General features: G+C 47.0%; 1 protein-coding gene across 2 annotated transcripts in view; it reads right to left on the bottom strand.

Moving 5' to 3' along the window:
- Nucleotides 1-14,118, bottom strand: part of LOC121555611 (procollagen-lysine,2-oxoglutarate 5-dioxygenase 2-like) — a 116,870-nt gene extending 102,752 nt beyond the window's left edge. The window contains exon 1 of one of the 2 annotated variants that reach the window (XM_045212649.1): nucleotides 13,784-14,118. In XM_045212649.1, coding sequence (XP_045068584.1) covers nucleotides 13,784-13,883 — 100 coding nt within the window. In that variant the 5' untranslated portion in view covers nucleotides 13,884-14,118. The remainder of the gene's footprint in view (nucleotides 1-13,783) is intronic. The other variant, XM_041869441.2, reaches the window with a different exon arrangement.
- Between the last annotated feature and the right edge of the window lie 2,220 nt (nucleotides 14,119-16,338).

Raw genomic sequence — 16,338 nt, 5'->3', positions numbered from 1 at the left:
AAGTGCTCAGCATATGTGGGAACTCCTTCAAGACTGTTGGAAAAAACATTAAAGGTGAAGCTGTTTGAGAGAATATCAAGACTGTGCAAAGCTGTCATCAAGGCAAAGGGTGGCTATTTGAAGAATCTCAAATATAAAATATATTTTGACTTGTTTAACACTTTTATGGTTACTACATGATTCCATATGAGTTATTTCACAGTTTGATGTCTTCACTATTATTCTACAATGTAGAAAATAGTACAATTAAAGAAGAACTCTGGATAAGAGCGTCTGCTAAATGACTTAAATGTTAAATGTTAAAGAACCCTTGAATGAGTAGGTGTTCTAAAACTTTTGACCGGTAGTGTATTTATGACAAAATATTAACAAAAGTATTTGGATACCCCTTCAAATTAGTGGATTCAGCTGCTGACAGGTGTATAGAATTGAGCACACAGCCATGCAATATCCATAGACAAACATTTGCAGTAGAATGGCCTTACTGAAGAGCTCAGTGACATTCAACGTGGCACCGTCAAAGGATGCAACCTTTCCAACAAGTCAGTTTGGCGAATTACTGCCCTGCTAGAGCTGCCCCGGTCAACTGTAAGTGCTGTTATTGTAAAGTGGAAATATCTAGGAGCAACAACGGCTCAGCCGTTGTAGGCCACACAAACTCTCAGATTGGGGCCGCGGAGGGCTGATGCGTGTAGCGTGTAAAAATCATCTGTCCTCAGTTGCAACACTCACTACCGAGCTCTAAACTACTTCTGGAAGCAACGTCAGCACAATAACTGTTCGTCGGGAGCTTCACACAAGCCTAAGATCACCATGCTCAATGCCAAGCGTTGGCTGGAATGGTGTAAAGCTCGCCGCCATTGGACTCAAACAGTGGAAACGCGTTCTCTGGAGTGATGAATCACGCTTCACCATCTGGCAGTCCGACAGACGAATCTGGGTTTGGCGGATGCCAGGAGAACGCTACCTGCCCAAATGCATAGTGCCAACTGTAAAGTTTGGTGGAGGAGGAATAATGGTCTGGGGCTGTTTTTCATGGTTCGGGCTAGGCCCCTTAGTTCCAGTGAAGGGAAATCTTTAACGCTACAGCATACAATGATATTCTAGATGATTCTGTGCTTCAAACTTTGTGGCAACAGTTTGGGGAAGGCCCTTTCCTGTTTCAGCATAACAATGCCCCGTGCACAAAGCGAGGTCCATACAGAAATGGTTTGTCGAGATCGGTGTGGAAGAACTTTATTGGCCTGCACAGAACCCTGACCTCAACCCCATCTAACACCTTTGGGATGAATTGGAACGTCGACTGCGAGCCAGGCCTAATCGCACAACATCAGTGCCCGACCTCACTAATGCTCTTGTGGCTGAATGGAAGCAAGTCCCTAGAGCAATGTTCCAACATCTAGTGGAAAGCCTTGTTCCAACATCTAGTGGAAAGCCTTGTTCCAACATCTAGTGGAAAGCCTTCCCAGAAGAGTGGAGGCTGTTATAGCAGCAAAGGGGGACCAACTCCATATTAATGTGGAAAGCCTTCCCAGACGAGTGGAGGCTGTTAGTCCATATTAATGTGGAAAGCCTTCCCAGACGAAAGGGTGCACAAAGTCTATATTAATGCCCATGATTTTGGAATGAGATGTTCGACGAACAGGTGTCCACATACTTTTTACAGTCAGCCAGCCAGCCAGCCAGTCAGACAGACCAGTCAGACAGACCAGTCGGTCAGTCTGTTAGTCGGTCAGCCAGCCAGTCAGTCAGTCAGTCAGCCAGCCAGCCAGCCAGCCAGCCAGTCGGTCAGTCTGTTAGTCGGTCAGCCAGCCAGTCAGTCTGTTAGTCAGTCGGTCAGCCAGCCAGCCAGTCAGTCAGCCAGCCAGCCAGCCAGCCAGCCAGCCAGTCAGCCAGCCAGTCAGTAAGACCAGTTGGTCAGCCAGCCAGTCAGTAAGACCAGTTGGTCAGCCAGCCAGTCAGTCTGTTAGTCAGTCGGTCAGCCAGCCAGCCAGTCAGCCAGCCAGCCAGTCAGCCAGCCAGCCAGCCAGCCAGCCAGCCAGCCAGCCAGTCAGTCAGCCAGCCAGTCGGTCAGTCAGCCAGTCGGTCCAGTCGGTCAGCCAGCCAGTCAGTCAGTCAGACCAGTCGGTCAGCCAGCCAGTCAGCCAGCCAGCCAGTCAGCCAGCCAGTCAGCCAGCCAGCCAGTCAGCCAGCCAGTCAGCCAGCCAGTCAGTCAGTCAGACAGACCAGTCAGTCAGACCAGTCAGTCAGCCAGTCAGCCAGTCAGTCAGTCAGCCAGTCAGCCAGTCAGTCAGCCAGTCAGTCAGACAGTCAGCCAGCCAGTCAGCCAGCCAGTCAGCCAGCCAGTCAGTCAGCCAGCCAGTCAGCCAGCCAGCCAGTCAGCCAGTCAGTCAGCCAGTCAGTCAGTCAGCCAGTCAGCCAGTCAGCCAGTCAGCCAGTCAGTCAGCCAGTCAGCCAGTCAGTCAGCCAGCCAGCCAGTCAGCCAGCCAGTCAGTCAGCCAGTCAGCCAGTCAGTCAGCCAGTCAGTCAGTCAGCCAGTCAGCCAGTCAGCCAGTCAGTCAGTCAGCCAGTCAGTCAACCAGCCAGCCAGTCAGCCAGCCAGCCAGTCAGTCAGTCAGCCAGTCTGTACCTAGTAGGTGAATGAGGGCTCCACATGTTCTCACTTACAGCCCCAGCAGTAACATCTAATTGAGGGCTGGGCTCGGTCGGAACACACCATTCAGAGGAAACGAATGATTGCATGATGGGAGATTGTTAGTCAGACATTATTTTAGCTGTTCACAACTAAAATAGAACTCTTTGTTGTGGGCCTCGAAAGCTTCCTTCCATGATGTGTAAAACAGACCTGTGCCATAATCCACGGGACCTTGTAGTACAACACGGGCAGGCTGGGCTGGGACCGCGGAGGGGGCTGTGGTCCAACCCATAAAGACCTCAACCATAGAATGCAGCATGACATCACCATCTGCCCAGGCTACAACTTCTGAGTCTCTGCAGTCTAACCATCAGCTGCCCGAGACCCAAACCAAACCAGTCTCTCATTTATTTTTCCCAGAGCTTAATTATTTTATTTTTTTACGAGGTGGAAAAAGAGAAGGAACATCCAACGATGTCATGCGGTGTTTCCTGTCAGGCGTAATGATGACAATTATGGTCGTCATTCCTGTGTGGGTCACAGACCTGTGTTACCATAGCAACGTTAGGACTAATAGCTGTCAGGCTAATAGTTAAGGGAAAAATACCATGGTGAGACCAGGGCAACAGAACCTATTGGGTGGGTCAGATGGTCCATATGTGGTAGACATTAAAACCCTGCTGGGATCCACGTAACTGGGGAAAACTGAAAGACAACATCACTTCACTTCAAAAGTGAATGGTTGTCATTTCATCAGTCAATGGAACAGCTGCTGCAGCTGTCGTAATCCAAACCACGGCTACTTGTCAACTTAGACAGTTGCTTTCTCTCCACATCAAAAAACTGACTCAGTCGCCTCAGTGCCTTCCCAGCTAGCACATTTGGTTTTACTCTGGTTCCTTGAAAGTTTTCCTGGGAGGTTTTATTAACGCCCCGAGGACGGAAATTATAGGTTATTTGGATGTTTTTTGAATAACTTCCTTAAAACTTGCACTGAATGTTTCAATGAGACTTTTAGTAACACTGGTCAATTATTTTGGGTTCACTTCTTTGAACTCCAAGCACAGATAGAACACGTGGACATTAAGCTAATACAAGATGGCGTAGCGTTGCATGATGACCTGTCCGTGACCTGTCCGTGTTTGATGTTTTCCCCTACAGTCTATATCCTACCTGTGTCTTATTTACAATTGTTGTTTGGACCCATTGAAGTCCAGCTTTAACATCTAGGCTATATATATAAAAAAAATTACAGACAATGTAGATTTTCGCCTGTCTCCCCGGGCCTACAGTGTCTCAGCTAATCTGTCCCTCTGGACCTGAGATGTCTTCCTGCGTGATCACTGGTGACTCTCGTGGATTCTTTGATGCTTCTCCGCAGAGCGTTCGCCATCCAGCTCCCCTGGGCCTCAGTATCTCTATACTGATTCTACTCTGGCTGACTCTCCGCTGCCAAGTGCCTCAGATTCCTGGTGTCTCTAAGAAGAAGTTTCTCTGCTGAGTCGGCGTGGTCCAGCTGTACTGTTCTTCTGTGTCTCATCGTTGACACACCAGAGTGCTAGGGGCCTTTCTCGACCCTGATCCCCAGGCTCGGATACCTCGGCAGCAGGGCTACATCTCCTGTTTACCCTCCTTCTACCCCTGAACCCCAGGAGTGCAATCCTCTTGTTATATCCGCCACCTTGCATCCCAACCCACTTCTCGGGCTAGTCTCCCTCCCCCGGGTAGTCTCCCTCCCCCGGATAGTCTCCCTACCCCGGCTAGTCTCCCTCCCCCGGCTAGTCTCCGTCCCCCGGCTAGTCTCCCTCCCCGGTAGTCTCCCTCCCCGGCTAGTCTCCCTCCCCGGCTAGTCTCCCTCCCCCGGCTAGTCTCCCTCCCCCGGCTAGTCTCCCTCCCCCGGGTAGTCTCCCTCCCCCGGCAAGTCTCCCTCCCCGGCTAGTCTCCCTCCCCCGGCTAGTCTCCCTCCCCCGGCTAGTCTCCCTCCCCCGGCTAGTCTCCCTCCCCCGGCTAGTCTCCCTCCCCCGGCTAGTCTCCCTCCCCCGGCTAGTCTCCCTCCCCCGGCTAGTCTCCCTCCCCCGGCTAACCTCCCTCCCCCGGCTAGTCTCCCTCCCCCGGGTAAAACATTGATGCGTCTCCCCTCCTCATCTCGGGATGTTATTTTAATTCATGGTTACTCTGTTGCTAAGGCTGCCTGTTGGGAATATTTTCTATTTTACCCTCATGTTTGTTTGTTTGCTAATGAAACAGCTTTGCCAAACGCTTTCCATCAAGACTATCATGAATTCCTTCTCCTTCCTTCTCTTTAAGGAATACCTGGGATAGGATAAAGTATTCCTTCAACCCCCCCTTACCCCCCAAAAAAAAAAAAAATACATATTGTAAAGTGGTTATCCCACTGGCTATAAGGTGAATGCACCAATTTGTAAGTCGCTATGGATAAGAGCGTCTGCTAAATGACGTAAATGTAAAACGTAAAATGTGCACAGCAGCCTGAGATGATTATAGTCTGCCTTACTGTTGGTTTCTGGTAACCTGTTGCTTCCTCTGTTAACTATTATGTCACGACTGATACTAATAGAGAGTGACTTTTGATTACTTCTGTAACCACAAATGCCTCAGATTAACCTTTAAAGGAAAACTCCACCCAAAAACGATCTTCTGGCATTTGTTTCATCAGTCCATTGTTGACATAGTCCCAAAATGTTTTGCTAGTCAGCAATCAAGTTTTCAAGATATGTAACTTTCAAAATACCGCAATCCACCCCGTATGATGCATTTTGCATCATACGATGCTGCGTTTTGCTGAAGTACTGAAATTCCCACAGAAGAATATTGTTTAACATTATTGGAACAATTTTTGAACATTCTCAATTTCAAACCAGTTGGTTCCTAGAACAATTAAATGTAATCATGTTTAAACTTTTAGGAAAACCTTCTGTTAAAGAAATAAAATACCAAGAAAAGTAAAAAAATAAATACAAAAAAACTCAAGTTCCTTAAATGTGCTGAGAATGTTACATAGCCAATCAACTATCCTGCACCATTCACAGAAAGTTGCGGGAAGGTTTTAATGCAAAATAACCATAGGACAACCACGCTCTCACCAAGCTCTAAGAAACATATTGTTCTCAGAACATTATGTGCTATCTGAGTTATTTTAATATTGTATTTTTTTTTTCTACATCCTTGCCATTGATAACATACTTCACTGGCCTTCAGTGGTCCTCTCACTCTCTAGCTCTCCCTCTACCACTGTCTTTGGTGCTACAGATGGAGAAAAATAAAAAAAAGTGATTGTCACAGCAAGTTGCAGACACCGTCAACATCGAGGTGTTATAATTATCCGTTGTATATTACAGAGACAGCTTATCGAAAAGACGCTAGAGGCCCGTTTCTGTTTAAGAGATCACATATAGGAGTCAGCCAATGAGATCCGTGGTAATGATCAGCTGCTCCCCCTCATCTGCTTTCACTCAAATCAAATTTGATGTGTCATATGCTTTGTAGAAAACAGCAGTAGGCTAAAAGCAAAATGTTTACTTACAGGTCCTTTTTCCAAACAATGCAGAGTTAAAGATAAGATACAAAATTAAATAAAAACATTTAAATACACGAGGAATAAAATACACAGTGAATAAGGCATATAAATAATGAGTAAAAATAACATGGCTATATACAGGGAGTATCAGTACTGAATCGATGTGCAGGGGGTACCAGATAATAACATGGCTATATACAGGGAGTATCAGTACTGAATCGATGTGCAGGGGGTACGAGATAATTGATGTTGCTATGAACTCAAATCAAATTGTATTTGTCACATGCGCCGAATACAACAGGTGTAGACCTTACAGTGAAACGCTTCCTTACAAGCCCTTAACCAACAATGCAATTTTAAGAAAGAATACCAAAAAAATTTTTTTCAGAAATCCTAAATAAAAAGCATAGGTAGGGGTAAAGTGCAACAGGAAAGTTAATATACAGTCCGGACAAGTCAGTTAAAATGACACATACCCGAGACAATCATATCAGATCCGACCCAGATCCGTGACATTATTTAGAATTCTGGATGTAGACTCGGGTCCCGGATCGGGTCTCACCACTGAAACGCGATGCCATCTTGCCATCTGTCATTTAAGGCAATGTGTTTGCCACTTGGCTTTGGGGCCATGGGAATGCCCTGCTAGTTAATCATATTATATTTGATTGGTTGACAGAAGAATGCCACAAACACAACTAACACCAAGAAGAAAAACAGAAGGCCAAACACGTGTTTACAGAGAAGGATGCTTGGTTGAGGTGACATGTGACAATGTTCCAAGAAAACCAAGTATAGACTCGGCCTGCCAGCTAGGTTTACTAGCACCATGACAGCATAACATAACATAACAGCCCAGTCATTACATACCATAGAATGTATGGGTGGATCTAAGGTGGAGTTTCCCTTTTCCTCTGTGAGAAAGTGTTCATAGAAGGGCCTCATGATGTCACAGAGGCTTACGTCCCAAATGGCACCCTGTTCCCTATGTAGTGCACTACTTTTGACCAGGGCCACATATGGTTTTAGGACACAGACATGGTACAGAGTTTAGTCTGCCTCTCAGCCTTCCTGTGTGACGGTTGAGGAAAGCCAGAGCTCAGAGACCGACAGCTTACTAACCCGACGACCCACAGGCATCTACACCGAGACACGTTCCAGCCTTTACTGGACAGAGACCGACAGCTTACTAACCCGACGACCCACAGGCATCTACACCGAGACACGTTCCAGCCTTTACTGGACAGAGACCGACGGCTTACTAACCCGACGACCCGCAGGCGACGACCCACAGGCATCTACACCGAGACACGTTCCAGCCTTTACTGGACAGAGACCGACGGCTTACTAACCCGACGACCCGCAGGCGACGACCCACAGGCATCTACACCGAGACACGTTCCAGCCTTTACTGGACAGAGACCGACGGCTTACTAACCCGACGACCCGCAGGCATCTACACCGAGAGACGTTCCAGCCTTTACTGGACAGAGACCGACGGCTTACTAACCCGACGACCCGCAGGCGACGACCCACAGGCATCTACACCGAGACACGTTCCAGCCTTTACTGGACAGAGACCGACGGCTTACTAACCCGACGACCCGCAGGCATCTACACCGAGACACGTTCCAGCCTTTACTGGACAGAGACCGACGGCTTACTAACCCGACGACCCGCGAGGCGACGACCCACAGGCATCTACACCGAGACACGTTCCAGCCTTTACTGGACAGAGACCGACGGCTTACTAACCCGACGACCCCGCAGGCATCTACACCGAGACACGTTCCAGCCTTTACTGGACAGAGACCGACGGCTTACTAACCCGACGACCCGCAGGCATCTACACCGAGACACGTTCCAGCCTTTACTGGACAGAGACCGACGGCTTACTAACCCGACGCACCCGCAGGCATCTACACCGAGACACGTTCCAGCCTTTACTGGACAGAGACCGACGGCTTACTAACCCGACGACCCGCAGGCGACGACCCACAGGCATCTACACCGAGACACGTTCCAGCCTTTACTGGACAGAGACCGACGGCTTACTAACCCGACGACCCGCAGGCATCTACACCGAGACACGTTCCAGCCTTTACTGGACAGAGACCGACGGCTTACTAACCCGACGACCCGCAGGCGACGACCCACAGGCATCTACACCGAGACACGTTCCAGCCTTTACTGGACAGAGACCGACGGCTTACTAACCCGACGACCCGCAGGCATCTACACCGAGACACGTTCCAGCCTTTACTGGACAGAGACCGACGGCTTACTAACCCGACGACCCGCAGGCATCTACACCGAGACACGTTCCAGCCTTTACTGGACAGAGACCGACGGCTTACTAACCCGACGCACCCGCGAGGCATCTACACCGAGACACGTTCCAGCCTTTACTGGACAGAGACCGACGGCTTACTAACCCGACGACCCACAGGCATCTACACCGAGACACGTTCCAGCCTTTACTGGACAGAGACTGACGGCTTACTAACCCGACGACCCGCAGGCATCTACACCGAGACACGTTCCAGCCTTTACTGGACAGAGACCGACAGCTTACTAACCCGACGACCCACAGGCATCTACACCGAGACACGTTCCAGCCTTTACTGGACAGAGACCGACGGCTTACTAACCCGACGACCCGCAGGCATCTACACCGAGACACGTTCCAGCCTTTACTGGACAGAGACCGACGGCTTACTAACCCGACGACCCACAGGCATCTACACCGAGACACGTTCCAGCCTTTACTGGAATGCTAAAACTGGATTACAAACAAACTGTCACAATTAACGCTTCAGTGATGAAAAGACACCAGACCTAAGGGTCTCCTTTCCACTTCGTCATCTTAACCAATGGGAAGGAGTTTCACAGAGAAGCTTCTAGAAGCTAGCAGTTGCTATAGTCTGGTCCAATCATTAAAGGTAAACACACACCCAGAACTCACAGCAATTAAAGTTAAGCAGCTACATTTAAACCTATTATGGTCAGGTGTGTGCTTTCCCAGATTTAAACGCTGGAGCTTTATGGTCTACCAGTCGACGTTGCTGAGCACGTTTAAGAGAAAAGCAAACTCAATTTACTCTGTGGTTGAATTTCAACACAAGATGCCCCCCCCCACACGCACACACACCTCATCATCCCTCTCTCCCTCCCTCCCTCTCTCTCTCCCTCTCTCTCTCCCTCCCTCCCTCTCTCTCTCCCTCTCTCTCTCTCTCCCTCCCTCCCTCCCTCCCTCTCTCTCTCCCTCCCTCCCTCCCTCCCTCTCTCTCTCTCTCTCTCTCTCTCTCTCTCTCCCTCCCTCTCTCTCTCTCTCCCTCTCTCTCTCTCTCCCTCCCTCTCTCTCTCCCTCCCTCTCTCTCTCCCTCCCTCTCTCTCTCGGTTTGTCATCCACCCACTCCAGAAAATTCTCTATGGGTCATCCTCCCGTAGGACAGAGGCTGAGACATGGCGTCAGAGCCAGGGTAAAGTACAGAGCCAGATCTCTCTCACGCACACACACACAGGCACGCACACACGCACACACACACACAGGCACGCACACACACACAAACACACAGTCTAACCTTGAGGGGACACACAATTGATTCCCATTCAGAATCCTATTTTCCCAAACCCTAAACCCGAACCCTTGTGGGGACCGGCAAAACGTCCCCAGTTGGTATAATTGTTTTCCGTTTACTATTCTTGTGGGGTCAGGGTAACCTGGGTTGTGGGTTAAATGGGTCTTCCGGTGCCGTGGGGATCCAATCCCTTTGTTGCAGTCAATGACCTCTTTGGCCTCATGGGTGGAATATTATTAATATTATTGACGATTATTTTAAAAAAAAATCTTAATTCTTCTGTGATGTTTATAAAGTGTAATATTTGGAGGAAAACTAAAAATGGAATACATTTCAACTCTATATCTGACATGGTACAGGTGTCTTCTTTTTTTAAGCCCATAACCATGTGTGTGAGGGGTATACTTTTGTTTAAAAGTAGATTTGTTTAAGACTACCAAGAATCACTCTGTGTGACCTTGATTTAGTCCACTGCAGTAAAAAGTTAAACATGTCCACACACACACCAGGCCCTTTCTTTGTTGTTGAAAGTTTAAATATCAAATGAGCCCATTCAGCTTTGTTGAAAGTTTAAATATCAAATGAGCCCATTCAGCTTTGTTGAAAGTTTAAATATCAAATGAGCCCATTCAGCTTCGCCATCGTTTGCAGCCAAGTGTTGATCGAGGCTCATAAGGTTTTTAATTCCTTCAAAAAAGCCATCTTTAAATAGTGACAGCGGCAGTGTGATGTGGAGACGTGAACCACACGTTAAACGTTTCAGAGTGGGAAGACTTAAATTAGTGTTTCCCTGGCCCAGTTCAGTGTTTCCAGAACTGTGAACAGTTAGATGCTTATCCTGTCACACGCAGCGTTTACAGACAGATTTAATCCATTCCATTGAAAGATGTGGACAAATATAAAAGTGGCAGTGAAAGGCTTCTATTCTTATTTTGATCCCCAGCCCTTGGCTAGCTGCTACTATTATTATTTGTATTTTAATTTGTTTTAGTCATTTATCAGACGCTCTTATCCAGAGCGACTTACAGGAGCAATTAGGGTTAAGTGCCTTGCTCAAGGGCACATCGACAGATTTTTCACCTAGTCGGCTCGGGGATTAGAACCAGCGACCTTTCGGTTACTGGCACAACGCTCTTAACCACTAAGCCCCACTACTACCAAAGACAATGATTGCATCATGTCCAATGTAATAAAATATACCAACTGAAAGCATTTTTCAGAGAGATGCATTTTTCTGCAGTGTAGCTGGCTTGTGAAAGTGCCCCCACCCCCCCACACCCATCCCCCCCAAAAAAAACTATAAGCAGAGGGGGAAGGGCTACGACATAGATGGTGTAGTGTGACTGCGTGTGAGAGAGAGAAAGGGCTTCTGGGGGCTGTAGTTTCCCTAGACCTCACAACACCACAACACTGTTTTGTTAAGTAGTAACACTGGTCTACATCCAAACATACAGAGTCTCACAACACATTTGGCTCCAGTTGGCTTCTGAGCTTTCACAAGCTGCCCGGTGTTCCTAAGCACTTGTGTTTTACTGAAATTATTCCAGAGTAATTGACAGAGCAATTTAGTGACAATTGCATGTTTACTGACAAAAAGGAGTTTTCAGACAAGTGCATAAAGGTATAACCCTTCTGGGGAGGTTTCCTTTAGTCTAGTGTAGCTAAATATATCCCAGCTTCACTCTGAAGAGCTGAGCTGTGGGGTCCCAACTTCTGCATGTAGAAGGTTGTACTGGGTTCCATGTTCTATAGGACTCATTCTAAAACGGTCAAAACAAGCATTGCGATTGGTTGAGATGCGTTCTAAGCCATACATACTTTCTAGTGCTGATAGTTCTAGTTCTGTTACATTTTAGTCATTTAGCAGACGCTCTTATCCAGAGCGACTTACAGTTAGTGAGTGCATACATTTTTTTTCCAATTCGTTTTTTTTCATACTGGCCCACCGTGGGAAACGAACCCACAACCCTGGCGTTGCAAACGCCATGCTCTACCAACTGAGCTACACGGGACTACTGTTGTTAGTTCTAGTTCTAGTTCTAGTTATGATAGTTCTAGTTCTGATCTGATTTTTTTTTTTGCACTGGTAAGCCCGTGATGCAAAAACGTACTTGTTTTCTGTTCCATCTGAGAAATCCCATCAGCCCAGCCAGCCAACTCATTAACTTGATCTCCAATTAGCATAAATTAGCATCTTAATTACCATGTAGACATAATTTCCTCTTGCTTGTAGCCTAACGTTTGGTTTGCAACAACGGGGGTTTGTACAAACGTTGCTGTCTGTCTCTCGACATTTGCAACATTGTTTCAATATTGAAATTCGATCTCCACTGTCCTATTGACAATTAACATGTCGGGACGAGACTGAGACATCTTTTCTCAGCCAGGTCGAAATCATGAATCAGCATCATTTCTATGGATATATACAAATAAAAACAGGTCAAACAAAATGAAATGCAGCTACTTTGCTGTTATTCTAGCTGCACGGTTTGACCTGACTGTGTTAGCCGTAGTTGGCTAGCTAGCTAGCAAGAGATTAGAGCGCTGCCAGCCAGCATGGCAACGGAACATTTAGAACCAACGACTGGAACGACATAGAACAAAAATACTTAACGTCTGGGTCGTGTCTCTGGCAACCTGCCCGATAGAATGAACGGCCAGCCGGCTTGGCTAGCAACCATAGATGTGTCGGGACTAGGCCTATATTTTAGTTGAGGGATGAAATAGTAGCCTGTGAATACATTTATCAAAATAATGTTTTTAAAATTTTATTGGTAACCCCATTGTATAAAAGCAATTGTACACTCGAGGTTGTGCAAAACAACTTTTTTTAACACGGCTGTGCTGATCTACGGTACTCTGCTCTGCCTCGTACCGCGGCACAGCCGTGTTAAAAAAGTATTTTAGCACGCCCTCTCTGTACAATTGCTTTATTACGGAGTGGTGCCTGGTTTATTGTGAGGGGGGGGTATCAGGGTTGGCGTACTCGTCCCCAGGATGATGGACGAGATTAGGGTTGTTGCAGCTGGTGGGGATTGAACCAGTGATCACTGTGGTGGTAGGGTTAAAGTTTGGGCAGCTGGAGTAGGGATTGAACCAGTGATCACTGTGGTGGTAGGGTTAAAGTTTGGGCAGCTGGAGTAGGGATTGAACCAGTGATCACTGTGGTGGTAGGGTTAAAGTTTGGGCAGCTGGAGTAGGGATTGAACCAGTGATCACTGTGGTGGTAGGGCAAATGGAAAATGCACTACCACCTGTGCCATAAGGGTACAGACCTCTAGGCAGAAGGTTGTGGTGCACTCACATACAGATAGGATTCAGTTTAATTATTACTATTCTAATAATTCCAACAGGGTGGCCTTCTCATTCAGTTTGCAGCGCAGCGTTAAAGCAAACCAGTGAGTCTACAGATTAATTAAAAAAACACAAGCTCACTGAAACTAATACTGGTAGGTGTAACGTTTAAAGTTTGTTGGTAACTACAGAATACGTCTACAGAAGACTGATAAAGTGTAACTTTCTCTGTCTTAATATTAGGCTAAAATGATTATTTTTTATGTGGATTCAACAACATTTCCTATAGGGAGATAAAAGGTGCGCTCCACTATAAATTAAACCAGAACAGTCATTAAGGCTGAAATGTGAGAAACCTCAGATGCAGACGTTTCTTTTCCCTTTGAGAGAAAGTCCTAGAACGCTATCGTGTCATTTTGACATCACCATGTTCCACTTCGCGAACACAGCCCACATCTCATTCTCCCGCACCAGGCGCAGGCACCGTGAACCTGCGCTTCCTCAGGTACCATGAGGTAGTTACTGAATACAGCAGATCTTAACGCAGATCAGTGGACAGACATCACTCACGATAACAAGATAATAAAGTAACATTTTAGAAAATAAGCACATTTATTAACTATTAATAAGTACAGTAAATGTGTCAAAACAAGACTAACGACTTATTTTCAGTGTTATGTAAAAAGGTGTTGGTTATTGGACCAGAAGAGTTGAATAATAGCCTAACCCGCTTACCTGTTGGAATTGGCTGTTGATTGCTGTCGGATGAGTGGGCATTGGAAATAAACTGTGTCCAGGAAAAACATAATAAAACAACCAACTTCAGATACTCCATGTCTGCGGTGTGTAGGTGGGATCAGGCAGTCCCTTGTTCCAGATCGGGGTTAGGGGACAGACTGATCCGTTGCTTCTCCTCTGCTAGCCTGCTGTGCGCTACTGGTCAAGACGCCCACCTTGGGGTCGACGACTAACTGGCTCTCCTCTCGCGATAATAGAATTATATTTTACAAATCCTTCAGCCAAACTTTCAGAGAGAGAGAGAGAGAGAGAGCCGGGTGAGAGTGAGGCAACAGTTGTTTAAGCCGGTTTGTCGCTCCCCAGGGACTGCGGGTATAAATACTGTTATTCAGGGAGAGAACAGAAAGCTCAAGGCGTGGTTCCTTAATTGCAACTGTACCCACTTGCTACTTCTTCCAGTAGTGTTGCATGGTGGCTAGAGAGAGAGAGGGGAAGAGAGAGAGAGAGAGAGAGAGCGAGAGAGAGAGAGAGAGAGAGAGAGAGAGAGAGAGAGAGAGAGAGAGAGAGAGAGAGAGGGAGGGGGGGGGGAGAGAGAGCGAGAGAGAGAGAGAGAGAGAGAGAGAGAGAGAGAGAGAGAGGAGAGAGAGCGAGAGAGAGAGAGAGAGAGAGCGAGAGAGAGAGAGAGAGAGAGAGAGAGAGAGAGAGAGAGAGAGAGAGAGAGAGAGAGAAATTAGAGACACATATTTCCCTCAGATAACACAGATCCACAAAGAATTCGAAAACAAATCCAATTTTGATAAACTCCCTTATCTACTGGGTGAAAAACCACAGTGTGCCATCACAGCAGCAATATTTGTGACCTGTTGCCACAAGAAAAGGGCAACCAGTGAAGAACAAACACCATTGTAAATACAACCCATATTTATGTTTATTTATTTTCCCATTTGTACTTTAACTATTTGCACATTGTTACAACACTGTATATAGCCAATAATATGACATGTGTAATGTCTCTATTCCTTTGAAACGTTTGTGTGTGATGTTAATTTCTGGTTTATTTCACTTTGGTTTATTGTCTATTTGACTTGCTTTGGCAATGTAAACATATGTTTCCCATGCCAATAAAGCCCCTTCAAATTGAATTGTGCGAGAGAGAAGCTTGGTGTGAAAGTGTGATTGAACAACTACAGCTGTGTTTGACAAACCCCCCTGCCGCCCTAAAGTAAGTATCCTACCCCATCCCTGCTCCCTGTCCCCTCCCACCCTCCCCACATGAGGCCTGTGTGGTTAACAGTCATTCTCTTCTCTCCGTAGTTCTTTAGAAATATGCAAATGTGTTAAATCAAAATCAAATCAAACTGGTGGGAGCCTCACAGGTAGGCTAGATCAGGACGTGGGAAACTTTTTAGAAACTGATATAAGACGGTAAAACTATAAAACTATGGGACTAGGATTATTTAAAACAAGGTGAGGAAACTAAAGCTGAGGGCATAAAATCAACTTCTATTCAGAGAACAGCGAACAGACAAACAGTCGTCTCTCGACCTGAAATGACGTCTCTGGGAAAGGCTTCCATGATTGAATTTGCTAGTTTCATTTCATAGTTAAATCAAATCAAAATCGAATGTTATTTGTCACATGCGCCGAAAACAACAGGTGTAGACCTTACAGTGAAATGCTTAGTTACAAGCCCTTAATCAACAATGCAGTTTTAAGAAAGAATACCAAAAAAAGTCTAGGTAGCCATTTGATTAGATGTTCAGGAGTCTTATGGCTTGGGGGTAGAAGCTGTTAAGAAGCCTCTTGGATCTAGACTTGGCGCTCCGGTACCGCTTGCCGTGCGGTAGCAGAGAGAACAGTCTATGACTAGGGTGGCTGGAGTCTTTGACAAGTTTTAGGGCCTTCCTCTGACACCGCCTGGTATAGAGGGCCTGGATGGCAGGAAGCTTGGCCCCAGTGATGTACCCTCTGTAGTGCCTTGCGGTCGGAGGCCGAGCAGTTGCCATACCAGGCGGTGATGCAACCAGTCAGGATGCTCTCGATGGTGCAGCTGTAGAACCTTTTAAGGATCTGAGGACCCATGCCAAATCTTTTCAGTCTCCTGAGGGGGAATAGGCTTTGTCGTGCCCTCTTCACAACTGTCTTGGTGTGTTTGGACCATGATAGTTTGTTGGTGATGTGGACACCAAGGAACTTGAAGCTCTCAACCTGCTCCACTACAGCCCCGTCGATGAGAATGGGGGCGTGCTCTGTCCTCTTCTTTTCCTGTAATCCACAATCATCTCCTTTGTCTTGATCACGTTGAGGGAGAGGTTGTTGTCCTGGCACCACATGGCCAGGTCTCTGACCTCCTCCCTATAGGCTGTCTCGCCATTGTTGGTGATCAGGCCAACCACTGTTGTGTCATCGACAAACTTAATGATGGTGTTAGAGTCGTGTTTGGCCATGCAGTCATGAGTGAACAGGGAGTACAGGAGGGGACTGAGCACGCACCCCTGAGGGGCCCCCGTGTTGAGGATCAGCGTGGCGGATGTGTTGTTACCTACCCTTAC

Source organism: Coregonus clupeaformis, unplaced genomic scaffold (genome assembly GCF_020615455.1).
Source record: "Coregonus clupeaformis isolate EN_2021a unplaced genomic scaffold, ASM2061545v1 scaf0036, whole genome shotgun sequence".
Classification (NCBI taxonomy): Eukaryota; Metazoa; Chordata; class Actinopteri; order Salmoniformes; family Salmonidae; genus Coregonus; species Coregonus clupeaformis.
This window is presented reverse-complemented; position numbering and strand designations above follow the sequence as displayed.